The following is a 24,326-nucleotide window of genomic DNA, read 5'->3' on the forward strand; positions in this document are numbered from 1 at the left end:
AAGATCGGGGCCGGGAATCGAACCCAGAACCTTCTTGCTGCAAGGCAACAGCTCTACCAACTGCGCCACTGTGCAGCCCTTTTAAATTTTAAATTTATCATGCGATTAATTGATTTATTGCTTATTGCGACAGGCCCGAGGCAATACCGTCCCAGTTAAAAAGTCAACATGTTGAAAACTGCATTACTTTCTTCCTTCTCCGCAATTTCATTTTATTCTCTGTTGGTGCATAAAAAAAAACAAAAAAAATGGAGAAGTCTGTCTGCCACACTACCACCGAGTTGAAATGCTGAAAAAAAAGATGGAAGTCGAATGAGGAAAAAGGTCAAAAAGTCAAATGAAGAAGTGGTTATGTTTGCGGGTGATGATATTAGATTTTTGTTTTAGATTTAGTGGTTGCTACGGTTAAGAATGCAGGTCTCCTACGCAAAGCTGGCAACCAAAGTCACCTTCTGGCAGCTGGCTACTGTCATCTGCTAATGCACTCAGAACTTCTGACCAGCACGGCTAAATGACCAGGGAGGTAATGAAGAAGGATGTAGGCCATGATCATTCACAGTCTGCCCCGACGTTATTAAAACATACGCCGACGATTCGTTTTCATTTTGCTTGGAAGGACGTGTTCGCCATCTACATTCTCCATATGTTCCGGATTTATAACACGCACTCCGACTCGGACAAGGAGTTTTGACAGCGAGGGTAGATTACCTGGAAATCCCGCTCCTCCAGAATCTCTTTTCTCCACCTCACCAGGAAGGCAGCGCACACGTACAGGTGGAAGTGAGAGAAGCCTTCAGGTTCCGCCTGGAAACACGAGGAAATGACAGAGCATAAGCAAAAAAATAATGAAAGGTAGAATATTACCACACTCTTTAGTGTCTCTGTTGCACAGCTACTGCGTTCGTAAAATCGACAACGTCTTTGTGGATTCGAATGATACTGTTAAACTCGCTGCTATGCCCTGCAGCAGGGGTCGGCAACTGGCACTTTTAAAACCAAAAGAGAATTTTTTTTTATTAATAAAAGCAACAGGAAAGAGGGATTTAGCAATTATTTTGCATATTTGTATGCAATGTCTGCATACATTATCTACAACAGAATGACACCAGCAGCCCAAGGTTTGTTGAAGTCGAATGTTATTTAGCTGCAAAACATGTTTTTAGTTTTTAATGAGCAACCTTACTTCTACACTTTCCAATAATTATGTAAAAGGTTAGATGTTTTATTTTGTCCTTAAATTTCAAAAAGTATTTTAAAATAACGTTCATGACATCTTGAAGGACCTTGTGTAGATCTTTATTTTCATAATACTTTATTTTTAAAGGCTCAGATTTGATCAAAACCACAAAAAAAATGTGTAGGTATGTGTGAGTAAATTATATATGCATTCTGATGAGGCAGATAAAAAAAAAACTGAGCAAGTAATAAGCATGCTTTACTTTAAGTCCACATTTCTGCTTTTATTAGCTGCAGGCGGAAAATCATCATAATTAACATAAAACATCAGTATGTATGTAATTAACCTCTATAAGGTGTTTCACTTGGTGAATTTAGTTAGTGAAATAATGAACTTTTCAATAATATTCCATCATCATCGATTCACCTTTATTTCTTTGTTAGCTGGTCTCTTGTCTGTGCTGATCAGTTTGGAAAAACAAGCATGAGAGTGTTTTTTCTTCAACTGAAAATATTTTCCCTACGTGATTAAACTTTAATTTGTCATTATGGTCATTAATTACGGAATACACCATGATTAAAATCCCAGAGATTAAGGAATGAATTAACATTTATGTGTCAAAACTAGATGAATGAATTAACATTTGTGAAAAGTTAGCTGGTTTACATATATTTACAAGCGAATGAAAAATGTTCATGTGTACTTGTGTACACTATGAATGGAATTTAAGACCTACGAACTTTGACTAGTCAACTGGCAGTAACTTTGCAAAAAAAAAAGAAAAAAAAAAGCTAGCCAAGCAACCAGCTTCTTATATAGCTAGCTAGCTTCTTTGTATGTAGCTAGCAGGCTAGTAAGGGTAAGTTAGCAGTGAGTTAGCGGTAGCTTCAACCGTCATGATTCACAAAACGTAATAGAGATGTCTGACCGCAACTCAAACTCCTGTCTGACAGAAAAGTCCTGTGAGAACAAAAAGTACATACATTACACAGTTCTTCCAAGACAAAATTTAACACCTGGAATTAACATATTAGAGCCAACATTTTTAGGAATTCAAGAGATTTTGAGACTTTTTAAAGATGCGCAGACACCAACGATCTGAAAATCAGCCACTGTCCCCTTTTGTTGTGCCATGAGAGTGCACATATTGACAGCGCCGCTCACCAGGTTGACTCTTCAAACAAAGAAAAAATGGCATTGGTAACAAATCAGAATCGACAGGTCAGGGTTTTTAAAGATCAGTGATCGAACAGAAAACTGCATCCTCAGAGGGCACCCTTTGTTATTGTGTTTTAAATATAATGAACCAATCAAACAATTGTTCAAATTTGAGTTTGAAATCGAAGCCATACACAAATCCAGAATGTTTTTTTATTTTGCTATGAAACGTTTATCATGATGGAGTAAAGAGCAACTTTCCAAAAAGGAAATCCAGGCACTGTTGGAACAAAACTGAAATGGCACACAAAGGGGGCGGAGTAAATTATGGTAATAATTCGATGCAAAACTTTATATAACATTTCATTTTAGGCGGCACTGAGAGCCTGCGCGTCGCTGAAACAGTGCGAGCCTTTCATCACATTTCCTGCTTACATACACAAGGTATTTAGAGCTGAACATAAAAAGGCAGACAAAGAGAAAACGTGAAATGGAGCCCTTTTTTTTCTGTCAGCAACCCAAAAATGTACATTTGCAGGGTGACAGAGACAAAGGAAGACACAAATCCCTCTTTCCACAGCGCCGCCTTTTATTTCAGGCCCTTGTTACGTTCGCCTGCTCCCTTTTTTTTTTCTCCCTTTCTGACGCTGCAATGAGCAGGGGGAATTAAAGAGGAAGGAAGACAAAAGGATGAGATGTTCCCTGTTCTATTCATTCCACTCCAGAGCCCCATCAGAGAGAGAATAATTACAGCCCTGTTGAATGGAAGTCACTTAGGAGCGTGCTCATCTAAAGGAAGAAGATCCCAGCATGCGAGTGTTTCTGGATGCAATCACTGAAGGTGTTTTAGTTGAATTTAAACAAACTAAAAGTATATTGCTGGTTACTTTACTTTCCGACTGGCTGAGCTGGGAGTGAATTAAACATATGGGGAGAAAAGGTCAAACGAAAGAATGACTTATCTCCTTTGGATAGACAGTTTCGGTAATATTTGCAGCCGAAACACAGTTTCCTCTGTTCCCGAAACTGACAGCAATCTGAGAAATGTCCATCTCCGTTTTTTTTTACAACATGTCAGGACTTTTTTTTTTTTTCCCTTTTCTTATTTTTAAACACCGTCCTTCCAACTGTTCCACGGAGAAATTGACTTGCGAGACAAGCAGAAGGAGACTATTATATTTCCAGAATATCACAACCCAGAAGCAAGATCAAAATCAGACTTTTTTTTTTCTTTTTCCCCCCTCCAGAACGACGTTAGCTTCGTCCCATTGAGAAAAAAAAAATTTGAAAAACACAAGCTGACATGTTGTTTGCTTCATCAAATTTAATTTGGGTAATTGCGCCAGTGAATCCCATGGTGTCGTACCTCACATTCACCCAAAAAGTGGCGTGAAGGATAGAGTCGTACTCTTATTAAACACATCTCTTCATAAATTATTCCTCCGCTGTGCTCTCGGGAGTGTCAACGTTGATAGGATTTTAAAAAGTTCTGCTGCTGGAAAAAAAAAAAAAAACTGTGAAAATCTGACTACCTTTGCATTATTTAGTTGAATAAAGTGACTTGCTCAAAGACTGTTACTGGATATTGTGACGTCTCTTCGATGCGAGACAGTTGTCGGAAACTTGACGCAGTGTGATAAAATAATGCAGCTGATACTTTACAGGCATTTTCTTCAACAAGGGGGCTCAACAGTTCAAATATGTTTGTTAAAAAGGCAGTAGAACTTGTATCGGTTTAGGGTTTTGTGTATCAGGACAAAAATAGGTTCTAAATCTTAGGTTCTAACACTAAAGTATAAATCAAAGGGTTCAACACACAGGGATTACACACAAGGATTTAACCGAGAAGGATTAAGCCAAAACGGGAAAAGTTGGATGTGAAATCTGAGCTGTAACATTCAGCGGAGCTTTTCAGTGGAGCTTTATCAATGTCTTGTATCTCTGGGGAGGAATTTGCCACCTTATATTTTTATTTTCCATAAAGTTTCTTTACTTCATTGAGGTTTTGTAGATGTAAAACCATTTGAAGGTCCCATTACTGCGTTTCAACCCGGCAGCGTACAAGACTTTGATTGTAGCGCCATCGCCACAACTTGATTCTTTATCTTTTGTAAAGACAGATAAACAGATAAGGTCATGGTCAACTCGATTACTCAAAGGTTCCCAAAGTCCTGAGGAACGATGGTGCAGATACCTTGTGAAAGTGACTTAATTACTGATAACTCATTGAAAATGTGACTGTTACTTTTCTGATTATTTGATTTTAAAAGTTGGATTAAAAAAAAAAATTGTTTCGGCAGACAACAGCCCCCACCATCTCAACATGTAAACCACACCTTGAGCAAGTCAACTATAACTGAGCCATTATCATACAAATGCACAAACGTGACATTTTGAAAATAAATGTGCTTGATGAAAACGCCAATTTCAGGAAGGTAAAAAACAACTTTGTTTTTTGAAACCAAAAACAAAAGTGTTATGTTATAAAGTGTTTTATGGTCATATTAAAATTGGTTTATTTCGCAAAACTTCAACGGAAACACTTTTTCCCCCCCATCACGAGTCACGTGATCAACAACCGGACATTGCCACTGGTGCAAAACACAAAAACGCTCTCTGTTCATTACGTTAAACTCATGCATGACAGAAGAACAGAAGGCTTTTCTCTTTCCCTTAGTTCTAAGACATATGACCTTTGACCCCTGCAAAGTGGGAACAACAAACCTTAACATCGTCATCCTGACCAGATGTCCCGTTTCCATCGATTACATCTGCGCCGCTACCTGCTGTCATACCAGGTAGCGGCGAGTAAAGCCAAGTAACAATTCATGTTTTTACTAAATGAAATGACAAATACAGTAACTTTACAACAACTATAGGATTTAAGATGGTAATGTGTTAGATTGCTTGACACCACTGGTTCCCAGGATGCAAAACAAGCCAAAATCATCCTCCATCCACTGCCATGCTTTTCTTTACAGTTGCCATGAAATTAATACATTGTTTTGTTGTTCGAACATCACCATTTATGTCAGACATATTGTGTTTTATAGGTTCTTTCATGCCAGAGTTGCACTGTCATGTTTCATTCAGAAAGAAAAAGAGGTTTCTCCTTCAACCCCATCAACTGAGTCGCTCTTTGTATTTCTTTTTCTGACCGATTCAACAAACACTAACAAATTAAAGATGAAAAGTAATGAAAGACGGCAATGAAAGCGTGGATTTCCAAAGATCCTTTAAAGTGATGTAATGTACCAAGCCATCAAAGAAAGACTGTACTACCTTAATGTTGTGCTAATTGAACCCCCCTTCAGAAACCAAAGACAAAAAACCTATATTCGCAAATATGAGCAGGGACGGGTTATGAAAACAAAGGCTCTTGTTTGTATTGAATTACCTTTTCCCTTCTCCTCGCATCTCCTGTTATTTCAGCTCGGCCTCCTGCAAGGTTGGACCAATTCTTTTTAATTTTAAGACAACAAAGAGCGTTTGTACGAGTCGGGGAGAAGCGGAGAATACAAACAAAAGGCGAAAAAAGAAAAAGAAGAGTTTGCGAAGCGCGATACGAGCGGCTGGCCGGCAGGCGATTGGCCCCAGCGCTCTACCTTTGAGGCCTCAGTTTAAACAAGTGAATCAACACGAACTGGCACATGCAAACACAGATGGACGAGAGCATCAGTGCTAATCAACCGCCTAAAGTGGAGCAAAGTTTACATTTTGGGGGGGGTTATTTAAGCGGCTACTGTTGAGAACTTTGAATTCTTCTCCAGTTCTCCCTCACCATCCGTCACACTGGCTGGCAACCCCACCCTCTGTCTCTCTCTCCCTCTCTGTTATTAATATAACAGAACTCTTTCACAGATCAGGGATGAATTACTCCTCATCTAAAGCAAGTTCTGCTGGCCGCTAATCTTCAAATCTTGATTTGTTAGCCAATGATGAGGAATATTTCACAGCCATGGGCTGCGGCAGAAAAATGTTCACTTTAGATCAGTCTGGGTCCATCAGTCGTGCTGCGAGAGTTTAAATATGGAGGGTTTGATGAGTCTACATTACACCAGTGGAGCTGCTGGGATGTGATGGGACTCTTAAACGAGGCCCCAATTAATCAGTCAATATGCATAATTGCATGTTTGTATCAAAGGGGGTATTTACTATGAAGATACTCAGATTATTCAAAACTCTGTGGTTGACTTCTGATTTGTTACACCACATTATACTAAAAGAATTTATTTTATTTAATGACTAAAAGAAAAACATTTTTAGTTATTAGCATAAGTAAAAATGAGCAGAACAGTCTAAAATTAACAGCTCAAAGTGCTAAAAATTTAAATACAGGAAATATATTAGTAAGTATATATAAGTTCCATTTTTAGTTAGTTTTATTGGTCTGTGCTCGTTAGTTTTGAGCTGAATGGAATAATGTACATACATGTACATTTTGTGAAATAAAAAACTACTAAACAATCCTAAAAAAAAAAGAAGTGCTGTTTGACTGTTGCAAAATACAAAAAACTGGGGAAAAATGATGAAGAAATCTAAAAAAGATTGTTATCTTATACAAGTAGAAAATGCCTTTTATAATGACATGCAAACAAAGATTTCTATTGATTCAATAGGAGGTGCTACAGAGGCTGTTACAGGAAGTTAATACAAACAATAAAAACAATGTTATTTACAAAACCAACTAAAATGTCCTGATTCCAACTATTCTTCTGAACTGCTGGCGTGACATATTTTTAGTAGATAATAATGAAATTACGTAACAGGCAGAAATGTTGAAATATGTTTGTAGTTTTTAACTATGTGGCAGAAAACTTTAGGGGGAAAAACACCACAAACTTTGGAAAATTAATATGTTCTTCGTAAATGTACATCCCTAAAAACTATGAATCAAGAATATAGATTTGTTTCACACCAAGCTGTGGAAAAACATCAGATTCAGGATACCTAACAAAACAAAATGAAACTTTTAGTCTATTTTAGTTTCCAATCTAGCACAAAATAGGGACAAATGGTAGGAAAATTGTCCTAAAGAAGTGTGTTTTTAATTTGTTTTCGAGCTTAAACCTAATTTTTCTTGTGCTCACAAATTTAGGGGATGGAAAAAAGCTGTGGAGAAAAAAAATTCAAAGCTTTTGAATAAACCCAAACACCTGACGAGTATTTGGGAATGTTAACATATCGACTTCACATTTTGCTCAACTTCCATCAGCTGAATTTTGAACTCGTATTTGCACATTTTAATGATCAGTAAATGAGCGTTTGAGCTTGAAACATCAACATTCTACCTGCGGCTAGCCCGACATCCAACTCCCCCGTCCGCATTTTCTCCCGCCACGCACTGCTTCACATTCTCCAGCTCGTGACGTTCCCATCATTATGATTTTCAAAATAAAGTTTGTCAGGGGAGTCAAGGTGACTCCGTCAAACTCGTCTCTCGCCGTCTTGCGTCGCTGTGCTTGGGGTCCTCATCCCTCCTCGTGTCAGGACGGCTGTATTGGCTAAGACGAGGGGAAACTAGCTGACAAGCTCACCTGATCAAACATGCGTGGGAGTTTGCGGCGAGAGGGGGCGAGAAAGCGGGATGGGAGAGTTGATAAGGATAACGTAGGAGTGCGCGGAAGAAGGGTGAGCGGAGGAGCTGAGGAGGAGGCGCCACAATGTCACAGCATCTTTAAACTGCTGCGTTGGCTGTCTGACTGGTTTGATCCCTCCAAAACAAAACCGGCCTCATGTGGGACTGGCGCGATGCGCTGACGAATCGACTGAAGACAAGGTGAGAAGGTGATCGCGCCGACGGGAGGAGGAGGATGATAAACGAGCTGTGTAACAATCAAACTGAGATTATGTGGTTGGCTGATAGCTGGTAGATTTTATTTGTTTGATTTATATTTTTACTTTTCCAGCTTATATGCTTTATATTTTCACTTTGCCATGACAAAAAATAATTGCATCTTTTAGATCAAATCAGATACAGAGAAATTCAGTAAACACACACGCACACGCGCGTGCGTGCGCACACACACACACAAAAAACAACAACTTTCAAATTTTTGCCTGATAGAAAAATCCAGTGAGAAAAAAACCTACATATACTATGAGATGAAATTGTCTTGCCACGACAAAATTTAAGACCTGTAATTAATTTTTAAAAGAATTTAAGTCATTTCAAGGCCTTAATTTTAGACACACCAATTTAAGACTTTTTAATGTTGCGCCGAGACCCTGTTGAACAGATAAATAAACGGCAGTCATCAGGTCCGGGAGTGGCTGTGAAAATGTAATTTTAAAGCTTTTTCACAATTGATTCATAATTTAAGAAGGGGCACAATTACTTTTTCACATGAGGCCAGATTCATTTGGTTACACCCCCTCCTCTAACAGCAAAAGAATAATGTGCTTGAAAACTGCATTTTCTATTTACTCAAGTTATTTTCATCTGATGATACATTTGGCTACAAAGGGGACAAAATAAAAAGCTAAAATAGGACGAAAATACTTTTTCAATTAACATTGGTGCAATTCACTGACTCAGGCTTGGTGGCCAGCAAGAGGGTTTTGTTACAATAAAAGACAATGTGATATCTAAAAGGGAATATAATGAATGAAAAAGGAATAGAAGGAGTGCAGTGTTCCTAAATGATTTGTTTTCAACAAATTTTATGATAATTTAGAAGCGTTCCACTTCTGCGCACAGTACCCTCCTCCAATGTGTTGTCTTGCTTCAGGCCATATTTTACACCTCTGCGAACAGGAATTAATGAGAGGAGGGAAACAGGCAAATATTAGCCAACTACTATTCCCACACTGCCACAGATTTAATCCATTACAGCTGTTCGCTCTGTTATTCCTCTGTATTAAAGCAAACAGTGAATCAGGAGAAGCTGAACTGAGTCGTTCTTAGGGCTGCAGTAAACGATTGTTTTTAGAATCAAGTAATAAAATATTCCCCTTCTGGAGTTGCTAAAGTTAGTAAAGGAAATTTAAGAGAAACTGCTAGTAAGCAAAAAACTTTTAAGTTTTTATTAAAACATTTTATTCTTTACAAATATGATTCAAACATCACTTTTAGTCTCACGTTTGAAGTATGGGGGGAAAAAATTGTTTTAAAGTGTGAAGACATTTCACATTAACTTTTAAAAAGTAAAAAGCAAACTTAAATTGAGGCATTAAATTACAGTTTCAAGTTTCAATAATGAATAAGGATTTTAATACTTATTTTCACATCATTACTGTTGATGAGCAAGTACAACAAGCAAAAAATAGAGCAGAAAGATATTTTTAAAAAGTAAAATAAAAATGGGGTGGCGGGTGGGAGTTAAGCCTGCAGAGAGCTGCTAATAGCAGTTAGCATTTGTTAGCAGCTCATTGGCAAAACGCAGCGCGCTAAATAGTAGAACATAAACTAGCAAAGTTTCAAGGCAGATAATTTGTCTCAAAGAATTTAAATAATCAAGGCCCGCCACTCATTCAATGAATCGTTATATGTCTAGCTGTTTTTAATGAAACTGAGGGCGAAAAAGACATGCTTCTGGTTTTGAAGGCAAACCAGAAGCATTACAATGCAACCTCAGGGAAAACAGAGAATGTCCATTTCTGGCTGAGGCTGTGTCAAGGAGAGAAAGGATGAACAAAATGTTTACAGTCCTGTCAGTGTATAGGACCAGAACATGATGTGCCTAGTGTGTGCTGTGAAGAAATTCAGACAGACTCAGTGTGTGTGTGTGTGTTTGTGTGAGACCAAGGGTCTGGTCTTCAGAGGCCACTCACACTGCTGGCGGTGGCAATGTGACCAGGCATTACTACAGACTGGAGACAAGGAGGTAGAGAAAAAGGTAGGAAGGCCACCTCCCACTGGGATGTCTCCTCACTGAAGTGGTACGGTAGACTTGCTTTCAAGAAGGGGTCACTTACAAAACTTCAAACTCGAGATGGTACTCTGAGATCCACAAATAAGTAAACGTAAAAACATTTGGCAACAAAAGGCAACCTGGACGGTGGCATGCAATTATTCATTCCCTTTCAGTTTTCTTGTCACTGAAAGGGACATATACAAGTTTATGCAATTCTGTCAATACAAAAAAACTACAGAAACACTCACAGCTGATGTATCCATGAGAACTATAGTATATGTGTTCATTATGTTATGAGATATAACTCATAACTCATATCCATACAGCTACACACACCACATAAACAGACTAGCTATAGTCGAGTTTTGGTTAAAAGACAGCATGTAATTACAATTAACTGTCTATGAGCACATCAGATGTAAGTCTTGAGTTTTTAGCTAAATATGGAATTAAATAATCTAGTACTCCACAAGCTCGCTCCACAGTATAAAACATATGGTGCGATTCATTCCGACCTTAATCCAAAATAATTTTCCAGGCCTATGTTGCAGTAAATTACTCCATTATTCCACCAGCAATCCAGGCATTTAATCACATTTAACCACCTGAATTTAAACATGGCCACTAACAATGCCACACAGCTTCCTGCTTGGTAAATTTCACTGTCCGCAAAAAAGAAACCCATGCTTCAGAACCTGAAAATGTCACGGTATCCCCTTTAACAGCCATGCTAATGCTGTCACACTGAGCTACTTGCTAATTTCATGCTCCACGCAACAGGGATAATTTAGTCCCAGTCTGTCTGTCTTTCTGTCTGTGTTTCTGCTAAGGGAAGAGTGGCCAGTGTGTTTGTTTCGGTCTGAATCCTCCCTCCATGCGTCTTCCTTCTCTTCTCGTCGCCCCCAGCCCCCCGTCTTTTAAAAATCAATTGACGGGAGAGTTGAAAACAGCGCATGCAAGAAAGGAAAACAGAATGAGGGCAAAATCGGATAAAAATGAAAGGAGAGGAAGTGGAGAGGAATCAGTAGGCAGAAAGTGAGAGAGATGACTGATGGAGAGAGGAAAAGCTGTCTTGTGCTGGATCACACTCCTGAACAGATGGCCACACTACAGAGAGAAAACCACAGAGGAGACATTACAGTGCTCAGGTTAAAATCTCCCCTGAAAGATACAAACAGTTCAGCAAGGAAGGACAAGGTCTTTTTTATTTATCATCAGGATGATTCAAAGCTAATAATCCGAGCTCTTTCTGTCCCAACAAGGCCAACATCCTTGCACTGTATCCATGTTCTTTGCAAGAACCCCCAGTGCGAAGACATGCAAAAAGTCCTAAAATCTTTTACTGAAGAAGGACAATCATATCTAAAATTAGAGAAATATAAGCTACAACAATTCAGTTTTATAACTGGAATACTGTAAAAAAAAAAAAAAAAAGTGTAGAAACTTTGTTTGCTTTGATCAGATCAGTGCAAGAGGGTTTGAGTGAACCAAAGAATGAATATGCAGCAAGGGAAGCATGCTAACTGTTGGTGTATGGTGAAGGGTCTGTCATGTTGTTGTTCTGCTTCTCTTCAAAAAGACATGGAAAACTTATTTGAGAAAAAAGATATCATGAAAAATGATCCAAAACACATGTGGTCAAGATACCCAGACCAAAAGCCTCAAAAGGCCTGTGGGTTTTGCTGAAGCGAAGAGTGTAAGACGACCCAAGGCTCTGGATGATGTAGACAGATTGAGCAATGAGAACGTCAAACATTTTCCTCTCTGTAAACTCCAAGGTAATGAATGTTGAAGAGTAATAAGTATTGTCCTAATAAAGCGAGTCTTTTTGCCTCCTAACCCCCATTTTGCACCATATTGTACCTTTCTAGGAGCTGCCTGCAATGGTGCGTTTTACACCAACTATGCATCAATTTGTATTCCCCATGGACACTTCTTATGGCACGTGATGATTTAATGTCATTTTGTAGATCCTACTCTCAAGCTCCTTTCACAAAACACTTCAAAACAGCATTGAGGTGCATTTTTGCAGCCTCTGTGTTTTGTGAAAGTGCAGTCTCCTACTCTTACAACACGTCGGCTGCCAAGCCAAACGTGACAGTTACAGGCCTGCATCGGGAGAGTTGTACAAGGCCAGGAGGTCTTTGTGGATTGAGGGAGTGATGTGTCGATGTAAGATTTGTGCGACCACCCAGAAGCAGCATTTACAAGTGTAACAAGACTCATCAATCATTTCCGATGACAGGAGTAAGAAGGTGGCATATACAATTTAAATGTGATGCATTTGCTCTGCCAAAATCAACATCGCTACTCTGAGCTTCTCTGTCAATATTGTTTTGAAGAGAAGGGGAGAAATCCGTCTAAGATTTTTTAAGAGTTATCGGAACCAAACACAATGGAAATAGGACACAAAGCAACATACTTAGAAAATTATGTATTGGTTTATAAGGTTATTCAAGAGAAGTATTTGAAAATCCACAAACCATGAAAATATATAACTACTATGAAAAATGTAATTTGTGGAATGTTCTATTTACAGGTGTAAAACGCAACTGGGAAAGGATGAAATGTGGGTACAAATTGGGATGGGAGTAAACTCTACAAAAAGCAAAGCAAAGGACAATCTGCACACACAAGCAAAGGCAACTCTGCTGGGAAAAAGGAAATGGTCAAATTTCCTCAGAAGGTTGAGAAAGGAGGTGAAGGCCTGCAACACAGCCTGCCAAAAATGTCTTTGAGGACAAGTGCGCGCGCACGCGTGTGTGTGTGTGTGTGTGTGTGTGTGTGTGTGTGTGTGCGTGTGTGTGTGTGTGTGTGTGTGTGGGGTGGGGGCGGGGGGGTTGTGCGCGTGTGTGTGAAAGCTACAGTCTAAGCAACATTGTTAGACATCAAATATTTAGCGTTATGGATTACAAGTACAAAGTGAGTGTGTGTTGTTGTCAAGTCACGACAAAGAAACTACACTGTTTAATGATTCATTCCTGGATCCTTATTTTAGACTTTAGGTGAACTCGCGTCCACCTTAAGTCTGCAGGTAAGAGAGCAGTCTCAGATTGTGACTCAAACCACTGAAGAATGAAAGCAAATATGAAAGACAACCCTCTATCGTTGCATTTTACAGTCAGTTCATCGTCTTCTGCTAATCTAATGAGCTTGTATAAGGGAACTGTAGAACACATGCCAGCATTCAAAGCAAATCTTCAAACCTGCGATGTGGGGATCCTCAGGGTTGTGATTTTGAGTCACTTTTACTTTGACAATATATAATAATAATAATAATAATAATAATACATTTTATTTCAAAGGCGCCTTTCTGGCACTCAAGGACACCGTACAATAATAAAAAACTGTGACAGAAACAAATAAAATGTAACAAGTAAAAGTAGATAAAAATAAATAAAACAAAACAATGTATCTATATAAAAACTATGTAAAATCAGGCAAACCAATTGTGTCATGTGGAAAAGGCAGATCTAAAAAGGTGTGTTTTGAGTTCGGTTTTAAAATTTGATAATGACTTTATGTTTCTAAGGTATGGTGGTAATGAGTTCCATAGTTGGGGAGCAGAGCGACTGAAAGCTCTGCTCCCCATGGTGGTGAGACGGGCAGAGGGGACAGTGAAATGGATTGAGGAGGATGATCTGAGGGAGCGAGAGGGAATGGCAATATGAATAAGATTTGAAAGATATGGTGGGGAGAGATTGTAAAGGGCCTTGAAAGTGTACAGAAGAATTTTGTAATCTATGCGGAACTTGGTGGGCAGCCAATGGAGTCTTTGCAGGACAGGAGTGATGTGGTGCATGGATGGGGTTTTGGTAATGATACGGGCAGCTGAATTCTGGACCAGTTGGAGCTTATGAAGAGATTTCTGGGTGAGACCAAACAGAAGGGAGTTGCAGTAGTCCAGGCGTGATGTCACAAGACAGTGAACAAGGATGGCAGTGGAATGGGGAGTAAGGGAGGGGCGGAGGCGGTTGATGTTGCGTAGGTGAAAATAAGCCGAGCGGGTTATGTTATTAATATGAGACTGGAAAGACAGGGTGCTGTCAAGGATGACACCCAGACTCTTTACCTGAGGGGAGGGAGAAACGGGACAGTTATCAATTACAAGACTGAAGCTTTTGATTTTGGCCAGAGTAGATTTGGTACCAATGAGAAGAACCTCTGTTTTATCACTGTTAAGCTGAAGCAGATTTGAGGAGAACCAGGATTTTATTTCAGTCAAGCAGTCAGTAAGCGAAGATGGTGGGAGGTTGGAGGCGGGCTTACTGGAAACATAGAGCTGGGTGTCATCCGCATAACAGTGGAAATCAATGCCATACTTGCGGAAATATTGCCAAGGGGAAGGAGATAAATAATGAAGAGAAGGGGCCCTAAGACAGATCCCTGTGGAACTCCTGATGTGACAGAGGAAGGCTGGGAAGAGAAGGTTTTGATCCGAATGAACTGAGTGCGGCCAGAGAGATATGATTTAAACCAGTTTAGAGGAGTCTGAGTGATGCCAATAGAGGAAAGTCTGTTGAGTAGGGTGGTATGGCAGATAGTGTCAAACGCTGCACTCAAATCAAGTAGGATGAGAATGGACAGCAAGCCGGAGTCAGCTGCCATAAGGAGGTCATTGGTGATTTTAATGAGAGCTGTTTCTGTACTATGGAGGGGACGAAAACCAGACTGAAACAGTTCATACAGGTTATTGTTGGATAAATAAGTGTGAAGTTGGGATGCTACTACCTTCTCAAGAATTTTGGAGATGAAAGGCAAGTTGGAGATAGGACGGAAATTATTCAGATTATAGTGATCAGCACCAGGTTTTTTTAAGATAGGGGTTATGGCAGCAATTTTAAATGAAGCAGGAACTGTTCCAGTGGAGAGAGAGGAGTGAATAATGGCAGAGATAAGAGGGAGTATGGATGGGGCACAGGCTTTAACCAGGACTGTGGGAAGGGGTCAAGCAGACAGGTGGACGACTTGGATTTGTGTATAAGGGTTGTAATTTCTGATGTTGTTGGGAGCTGGAAGGAAGAGAAGGAGTGGGCTGGAGGAGAAAGTTCAAGAGTAGGACAGGGGGAGGGTTGTGAGCTGAGATGCTGGTGGATCTTAAGAATTTTACTGTCAAAAAATGACATGAGGGAATTACAAAAATCAGTTGAACACAAATATGAAGGTAGAGAGTCCGGAACTTGAATGATGTTCTTATAAAGTGAGAATATTGACTTGGTGGAGCCTTCATTTGAACAGATTAAACCAGTGTAGTAAAAGGATTTGGCTTGAGTGATACAGTCCTTATAATGTAATATGTGATTTTTGTAAATGTCTTTATGAACAACTAGTCCAGTTTTCCGGTGGAGAACTGTGCTTTCAGTAACAGATTCTTAAACAGTCCAAGACTGTATCATGTCTTTTATATGCAGATAATTCCAAACGAATGTCTTTCACTTGCAAGTAATGCCAAAATAATAATAATAATAATAATAATAATAATAATAATAATAATAATAATGACTTTCCTTTAACCTCTTACACGAGAAGATCTGATCAATGCCATGCCATATTTCCAAAAATTGTGCAATAAATAGGCAACTGTGAAAAACTAATCTCTTGACAGACATGCCACATGATTAGTCACAATCTACTGTTTTTGTTTGTTTGTTTTGTAAATTAACATTATATTTAAAAAACACGGCCCAGTTAGAGCAGTCACCTTCTTCCCGATGGAAGTTCGGACCTTATAGAAAGTAAAGAAAAGAAAAAAAAACTGTCCATCTCTGATTCATCAATTTATTCACTGATGGTGAATAAAATAAAACTGAAAGGAGGTTGGGGTTCTGCTCCACTCTGCTAATGATCCATCCGAGACAAAAACAATGCATCCTCCTGATATGATCTTGTGAAACTTCTACCAAGATCTACCTACTTCAATGGCAACTTAGACCATTTCACAAACAACTCAAATGGCACGCTCCAAATTTGCAGAGACAAGTCGGGTCCAAACTCACCACCGAGCTAAAGGTGTTTTAAGCTAGGCTGGTGAAGAATATAGCTTCTGTCAGGTACCATCTGTCATGCCGCCCACAGCTGAGCTAGAGTTCATAAGCAGTTAGACATGATTCATTTGCTCTTTATTAATTCAAGATAAGGTTTGATGGGACTCAACTAAGCACTTCAGCTGTAAACCACAACATATCCATGATTAATTTATCAACATTTAATAGCCCCTTTGCATTTCAAACTACAGCCTTTCCGTCGTAGGCTCTTATTACTTCACCATTCCTTCTAGATCTAAAAAGCTCCCTCAGCAGCAATAAAATAGGTTCTAACACAGCACTTTCTGTTTTGATCAAAGTTCGTGTATTTCTTTGAAAAGGAGGAAGCCTCAGTGAGCTTCAAATCCAATGCTGCAGCTTTCGCAAGTTGTGAAGACGTTACAAGTGCCTCGCACGGGCTAAATGGTGTGCAAGACAAGGAACATCTGTATTTTAATGGCAAGCAGGAATAAAATGTGAAGCATGTGACAGTAGAGCAGTAGAGAGAGCTGCAGAGATGACAGAGGAAAAGGTTCAAGCATATGTTCAAGTATACACTCAGTACAGCTGGGCGTATAACCAAGGGAGAGGATCCACTTCAGACCCTAAAACAGCTCTTCATTCCTCTCCTGTCGATACGTCTCACCTGATCAATCACTCTGATGTGGTCAAATGCCTCACACTCAACTTCTGGGTCAAATGGAGAGATACATCATATGTACTCAACTCAAGTCCAAAGCACATTCCGACAAATACACACCTACATACCTAAAAATCGATAGCAGGCATTTGGTTGTATTGACAATGCCAAGCAAAGTTAAGTATATAGACTTCTTGTAGGCGCCGCCTGTTGAGCTTTGGGCAAGGTAAATATGAAAAAAAGCACTGGGGTCATAGAGGTCAGATTTGTTTGAATATCATAACGATTCAGCTCCCCCTCTCTCCTTCTTGCCTCTAAACATCTGGAAGATGTTTTTAAAAATGGCTTCCTAGGACTAGCTTCTACAGAAAACCTCCAATCTTCTTGAAATCAGGAGTCTGATGAGCTCTATAATATACACAAAACTTTTAGAAGTTAAAACAAATCTAGCCATCATACAGAATCTTGAGTTTTTGCAAGAATAAAAAGGCTCTTTGAGATATTTCAACCAGAGTAATAATGTGACATTTGAAATTCAGGGCACGTTTAAAAGGCTCTTATTGTGAAAAGTTTGTTGTGTGCGCGCACCATTTGTCACCCGACGAGGAAATCATTGTGCCTGCTGGCCGCGGTTTGCTCAACATTTCAAAGGCTGCATTAGCTGAGTCATCCCCCGGCTGGCTGCTAAGGAGCGCACCCCAGTCTCAGCTCATCTGAAGAAGAAACACGTCTGACAAGATATAAATGTTGGACTGACCAAGGGCATTTTTGTTATTCTTCTTGGCAAACCCTGAAAACCCGGTAACAAGATAAACAAGCCAGAAAGTTTTGAAGATCAACATTTTTACTGTTCCATCTTGCAGCTTTTACACCCAGCACAATAAAATGTCTTTGAATTGTTTGCATTATTCATTAACGTTCGCTGGAATCATTACGCTATCTGACCAATATTAGATACTTTCACACATTTAACAGGAAATATTTCTCATGTTTTCTTTTTTACAATGCAGGTTTTACTATGGATTTATTACACAAATTCTGAAACAATACGAAGCTAAAGATGGTTTCTGATTCAGAGTGTGGAAAATGTCGCCACCTTTTCTGCTTACACTGCTTAGCACTGAAAATGGAGGAGTGTAAGCACCTCGGGGTCAACTACCCAAAGCACCAGGAAGTGAATCAGAGAAGAGCAGAGAGCGCAGGCAGAATGGAGTCGAGAGAGTATCAGGAAGGTTTACAAGCGGTGATGAGCGGCTTAGAAGCAGTGGCACTGATAAACGGACGGGGGGCGCCGAGCTGAACATGTGAACATTTTCATTGGCGGCGACGAAAACGGACAGAATCAGAAATGAGCACATAAGAGTTAAAGTCATGGAGGCCAGACGGTGGTGTTTAACGCGTTCGGAGGATATATGGGACAAGGGTTGCTGAATATGAGCCTCCCAGGGAGGCAGAGAGGGTGATAGGAGACACTAAGAGAGGCAGATGACTTGCTGTGGCGACCTGCGGAGGATGCAGCCGGAAGAATAAAAAAAGGATTTGTACGTGTACGCATCTTTTTAAACGTTTTTTTTTTGTAGTGCTAAGCAGGTCTAAACATGAGGGTTTGTACACTTTTCAAAATAGTGAAAATCAAGCATTTTTCAAGGCAAGTCTTCAAACTTTCATAGAACAGATAAAAACAATATAAATGACAATTCAATATACTGCTATACTATTTATTACTGTAATTAATAAAGTATTGCGCTAGTATTCTACATTCGAAAGCATGGTCAAGGTAAACTAAAGTGTAACAATTTTATATTATTTTTGAAATGTCTCATTAAAACTTAACTTTTTTGTTTTCAGGTGTATAAGGTAACAAAAGAATCTCCCAATTTCAATAACTTTAAATGCATAAAATATAAGCAAATATTTATTCCAACTACACAGATCAACAAGTCATTGAGACATTAGGAATAATATTTTTTTAAAGAGTTCTAGCAAAGTTTTTTTTTTTTGGCATTTAGCAAATAGAAATAATTTTGAATATAGTAAATGAGCTACAAGAAAAGAGTAGTCTGACTTTTTTTCAAAGTGAAAAACACGTGTGTGAATCTTTTTATTGGGGGTTTCAACTATAAATTACGTTTTCCAAATTTGGGCTTTAAAATCAAACGTTCGATTGAACTTTATTACAAAAACCTGCAGTTTGAAGAACTTTACATAGAAATCAAGCACTTTCCAAACCTTGAGATTCTTAAAGATGCTTGAATTTCAGTTCAGTGTTTTTCAGCATCCACATGAATAATGTAAAAAAAAAAAAAGAGGAACAATAAATGAAAACATAGTTGCCTTAATTGTACCATGCAGTGAAATACCGCATTATTTCTTTCTCCCCTCCTCCCCCTCTTAAACTTTTCTCCGATGAAGGAAATGACTGGGGGAAAAAAAGTGAGTCTCACATTCTGACATGAAGCTCCAAAGTTTTTGTCATCTCATCTGCATAAAACTGAAAACTGAGAACTACACGCTGCATCATATTGCTGTTTCGTCTTGGGAGGGGAAGATGTCATCGTCAGGGAATAATTCCTAAACCCTAAAATCTCCCGCAGAGCCAGAAAGAGGAGGGGGTAGAAAAAAGAAGAAAACCGCGATAACGGCGGGCCCTGTGTGTGATCGCACCTGATACGTGTCCCACAGTCTGATCGTGCACCGCAGCGGCAGCTCCCTCATCAGGAGGTTGTTCATCCAGCGGAAGGCGAACTGCAGGTACTCCACCTCGTACTGCTGCATGTGGCGGTGCACAGACTCTGGCAGAAATTAGAACAAAACAACAACAAAAAAACATGATATAAAAACCTCAAAAACAGCAACAAAAGAGAACGGATGCAAAACGCTTTCATGGCGAGGGGGTTGGGGGTGGGGGGACCTCAAAGTGAAACTGTGGTGTGAGATCGTCTTTCTGAACTCCCTCTTCTCTATTACAAAACTGCTGTCATCGGTGTCACGCGTGCGACTGTTTCCTCATAATTGAAATGTAATTACAGAGCCATCCAAATTGTCTGGGAACGGCCTCGCAGCCGGCGCGGGATGAGAAATGGAAGCGGAATTGTATTGTTAACCAACACTCCAGAGAAATTGCATGTCGCTCCGATGGAGACTGAAGTGCATATAAATTAGGTCAATGGCGTCCAGAGGTGAAGGCTGAATGACGGCTTACATGTAACGTATAGAGAGCATGTTAATTACTTCTTTGACATCGGCGCCCTCGGCAGAAGCTGATAAAAATTGTGTTGCGCCGACTTCTGACCCGTCGCGGAAAGTCAAGAGTGTCGGAAACCAAAGATCGGGACCCTGTCACTTAAAGAAAAAAAAAAAAAAAAGAAAAAAAGAAAAGAGGATGGGGGGTGAAAACTCCAGAGTGAATATTAATGAGGCATCCCTCTTTTTCTCACATTCTGGTTCAACATTTGATCTCTGTGGAAAAAATGGTGAATATTTCTCTGCAGAAAAAGAATTCATTAAAAAAGGAGTTAACTTATAATGCTGAGTATTTACAGAGAAATGTTCCACTTTTGTCACATTATTACCTCAAATATCAATGCTTTTTTATGACTTTAATAAGACACACAAACAATAAAATAAAACATACAAATCAGTGCATAATTGTGAACGGGCAGGAATAGTTTGATGCAGCTGCAAATCTGTTGAGTCACATCTCTGCCTGATTCACGTCTTACCACAGATTCTCAACTAGATTTGTGTCTGGACTTTGACTAGGCCACTCTAAACTAAGGGCATGCATCTCCAATCCTCAAATCATGTGGTTCGACATATTTACATCTATTTAATTGTTTTTTTCCCCCCCAGGATTGATCTGTATTTAGCTCCTTCAGTCTTTCCCCTCAACTCAGCTTCTCTTTCCATTGTAAAAAAAATGTAATGTAATGTAAATGTGGCGGTGTTGTGACGTAAAATTAAAGGGCATTTATTACATTTGCAAGAAACTATAGAATGGCAATTCCCAACGAATGGCACCTTAAGCCACTTTACAAGGCAGAAAGTTCCATTTTATAGTCAATTATAAAGAGTTTTAAATCCAGTTAATCTCCTGAATTATAATTAAGGTTGAACTGATAAATCCACTAGATCACATCTCTATGCATGTGGTTAACAATAGTCACCCAACTGTTGCCAACTTAAGCCACTTTTCAGGCAGGAAAAAAAAAGGTCAAAATGGGAATGAGCAGGTCATTCTTTTCAAAAGATTGCAGTTTTTCCATCTGATCACCAATCAGGGCATTCCCACTGGCAATACAATTAGGTAATTTCAATGTTTTCTGAATTCACTGCAAGGTGAAATTGTACAAAGATCTTATTATAGGTAAACACAGTTTTTGAACATTTTATGGTTGCTGAAATTATTGTGGAGCAGAAGAAAACAAAAATGTCTCCAAGACACCAACATGACTAAAGAAACCACAGATCTCCTTTTCACCACACTACAGCCCGGATTGCTCTTCTCCGCCCGATCCACCGAACGCACAGAGAGAGGACCACATGTTGCATGGCGCGGATTCAATACGGACCCGGTGAGGGGCTCAAGCTTCAGTCTCAGTGTCACGACGTGCTGGCAGAACGCTCACGGAGAAGAATGGATGAGTGGCGAACACGTCGCCCGTGTGCGGCGGCGAGACGCCGAGAGTGACTGCCTTTGTTCTCTGACTCCGTTCTTGATAAATGTTTGTTTGATGCCGTCTCTACATAACAAAAGATTAAAAATACCACCCAGTATTCTGTGACTCCTCGTTTCATAGTCATCAAGCCCATGACACTCATTCTTCCTCACACACACACACGCATACACACAACTCATAATAGAGCTGTAATTATGGAGCTGTCAGGGAATCTATAAGAAAAGCCAGTTAAGGGAGGAACTATCGCATCCTCTTCTCTCACACTCGCTTGTTCTTAATCAGAGCTGACTGACAGCACACACACACACTGCTTCAATAACCCTTTTATTGGTAAAACATTACGCGGATACTTCTAACCAGGGCCACATGCGTTATTATTACCGTCGAACACACACCTGAACAACACCTATCTGCTCTCGAAGACACAGGCAGGGACGCGGGGTAAACACAAAGCTATTATTTCACACTCCTCTCCGCAGTTTAATTATCACATGCTGCTGCAAAAGCATAAACAAGGAAAGCTCATTAACGGCGCATGCATCACGGTGACAGATCTGAGCTAGCTGCCAAGCAGAGGCGAAAGGGAGCGGAACTACTTTAGACAATGTTAAATTACACTAATGAACTTGCTCCTCCTAATATTAGCGACTTCTGCAAACAGCGAGGGGGGGAAGGGAAGAGGGCGTGGCAGCGGCGGCGACAGAGGGCAGGGTTATTCGTTATAACGCGGCAGAGAGGGAGAAATATTGAACGTTATTAAATAAAAAATAATAAAATTAAATAAAAAAAAGGGAAAAGTTGAAGGCGTGTGAGGGGAAAGTTGTAGAAGTTGAACCTTATTACTCATTGGGCTGCTGGAACAGTGCTGAGCATGCTGAGTGGGGTTGTTATCAGGGCTGAGGATGACACGTCTCACAGCCTGATTGACTGATGAGTCTGGTCCTCCAGCCTGGTGTTGGGTATAGTGTTGGCTCTCCTCGTTCTCAGCCTCCCTCAGCCCCCCCGCCGCACCCCCTCGGTGAGACTGCAGCCCTGGGCTGGTTGGACAGCAGGAGGTCAGAGGTTCTGCAGTGAGCAGCTCTCAGGTTTCTGCTGATGAGGCCAATTCTGCCCGACTTGACACTCTCCTTGGTAAAACATGTAGTTACAGTTACTTTTTTTTTTCCCCCTCTTTCTCCTTTCATCTTTTTCTCTGCCCCATCATCCGGCACCCCTAGTATGTTGACATTTTATCTCACTGCAACCTTCGTCTGGTGTGCTTTTTTTATTTTTAGCTACATTAAATACAAAAACCAGGTGACACGTCCTTCTTCCACCAATTGCTTACAATACCCAGGCCTGTCACAATAACAAAGTTTGCTGGATGACGAATTGTTCCGGAAATTATCGCGATAAACAATAATATTGTCGTTTATCACGATAATTTCTGGATGAATTTATCGTGATCAATAAACTTTAAATTCTAATGAACATTTGACACTGGAAATGGAAGACATTTTACATATCCGAGATAATTAAATAAAACTACAGTAACAACAAATAAAATTAATTATGAAAGCTCTAAATAAAATGGTTGTTCAAGAAAAGGTCTAGTTGGGAGCAAAGCACCAGACTGAATACTTTGTTCCCATCCAGTTTTTTGTAGGAAATGGAAATTGTTAAGCTAGTTAATGACAGCTAGTCTCGACCATCATCGCAGCTGCAGTTTGCAAACATATAAAGAAAAATCATATTTATCATCATGACCATGACATGTTGGAGAGCTGGTTTGTTTTCTCAGGGTCAGTACTTAACTCTTTTGAATCTCATCTAAAGAACAGAAATTTCTTTGCGTCAATAGGTAACTTCTCATCGGATCGGATACAAGTCACACATGGACATTAATCGGATGGTTTATTTGTTGGGAAACATTTCTTATGACAATTTTGATTTATTGTTATAATAAATTTGTTTTTTTATGTTAAATAATAAAAAAAACTGACAATATGATCAATATGTTTTGTTTTTTTGGGTTGTGTTTTTTTTTTTTTTCCCCATGTCTGAACCAGAATCAAACATGGAGAAGCAGCATTCAGTTTCTATGCACCACAAATCTGGAACAAAGTTCCAGAAAACTGCAAAGATGCTGAAACACTGAGGTTGAGGCTGAAACACCCACCTGTTTAGAGTCGTCTTTGACTGGAACACTGATCAATATATTTGCTTCATGATCAAAGCGTAATGTTTATTGCTAGTCAAATTGGTCACTATATCATGTTTTATGGTGTAGAGCACTTTGAACCTTTTTGGTGGGGAAATGTGCTTTACATATAAACTTGACCTAGATTAGAACTCAACCAACAGTTTTGTGACCGGTTGCCGCTGAAAGATTAAATTGAACCGGTAAGATGATGCGTGGCAAAAATGTTTCAAAACGTTTGCAAACTGGATCTAACCCAAGTAAATACTCATCTAATTAAGAAGTGACTGACATGTTTGGTTGACACGTTTGACGCTGATAAGAAGTTACCAGGTTTTATGACAAACGTATAAAAAGCCACAGTTGTTAACCAAAGCTTTCAGGGTAGACAAAGTAAACTTGCAACCTCTACACTGAGCTGTTTCATTTCCATGGCAGCCCTGTGTAATATTTGGACATAAACTGGACGAGTAAGAATATTTGTTTCAAAACCTCTGGTATTCCGACAAGGCACCTACATGAAAAAGCACAGTTGGGGCCTTCGTTTTCCATTACATATATCTTGAAAATAACCCCCTTCATGGCATTTTGCAGTGACGGGCGCTGAAAAAAAG

At 39.6% G+C, this 24,326-nt stretch overlaps 1 protein-coding gene across 3 annotated transcripts in view; it reads right to left on the reverse strand.

The window, feature by feature from the left end:
• Positions 1–24,326, reverse strand: part of tbc1d22a (TBC1 domain family, member 22a) — a 133,010-nt gene that overhangs the window by 25,607 nt on the left and 83,077 nt on the right. For all 3 annotated transcript variants that reach the window (XM_008401153.3, XM_008401152.3, XM_081604278.1), the window contains exons 12-13: positions 19,519–19,646; positions 709–804 (exon numbers count right to left, since the gene is read on the reverse strand). In XM_008401153.3, coding sequence (XP_008399375.1) covers positions 709–804; positions 19,519–19,646 — 224 coding nt within the window. The remainder of the gene's footprint in view (positions 1–708; positions 805–19,518; positions 19,647–24,326) is intronic.

Source organism: Poecilia reticulata, chromosome 23 (genome assembly GCF_904066995.2).
Source record: "Poecilia reticulata chromosome 23, P_reticulata-male-v2, whole genome shotgun sequence".
Taxonomy (NCBI): Eukaryota; Metazoa; Chordata; class Actinopteri; order Cyprinodontiformes; family Poeciliidae; genus Poecilia; species Poecilia reticulata.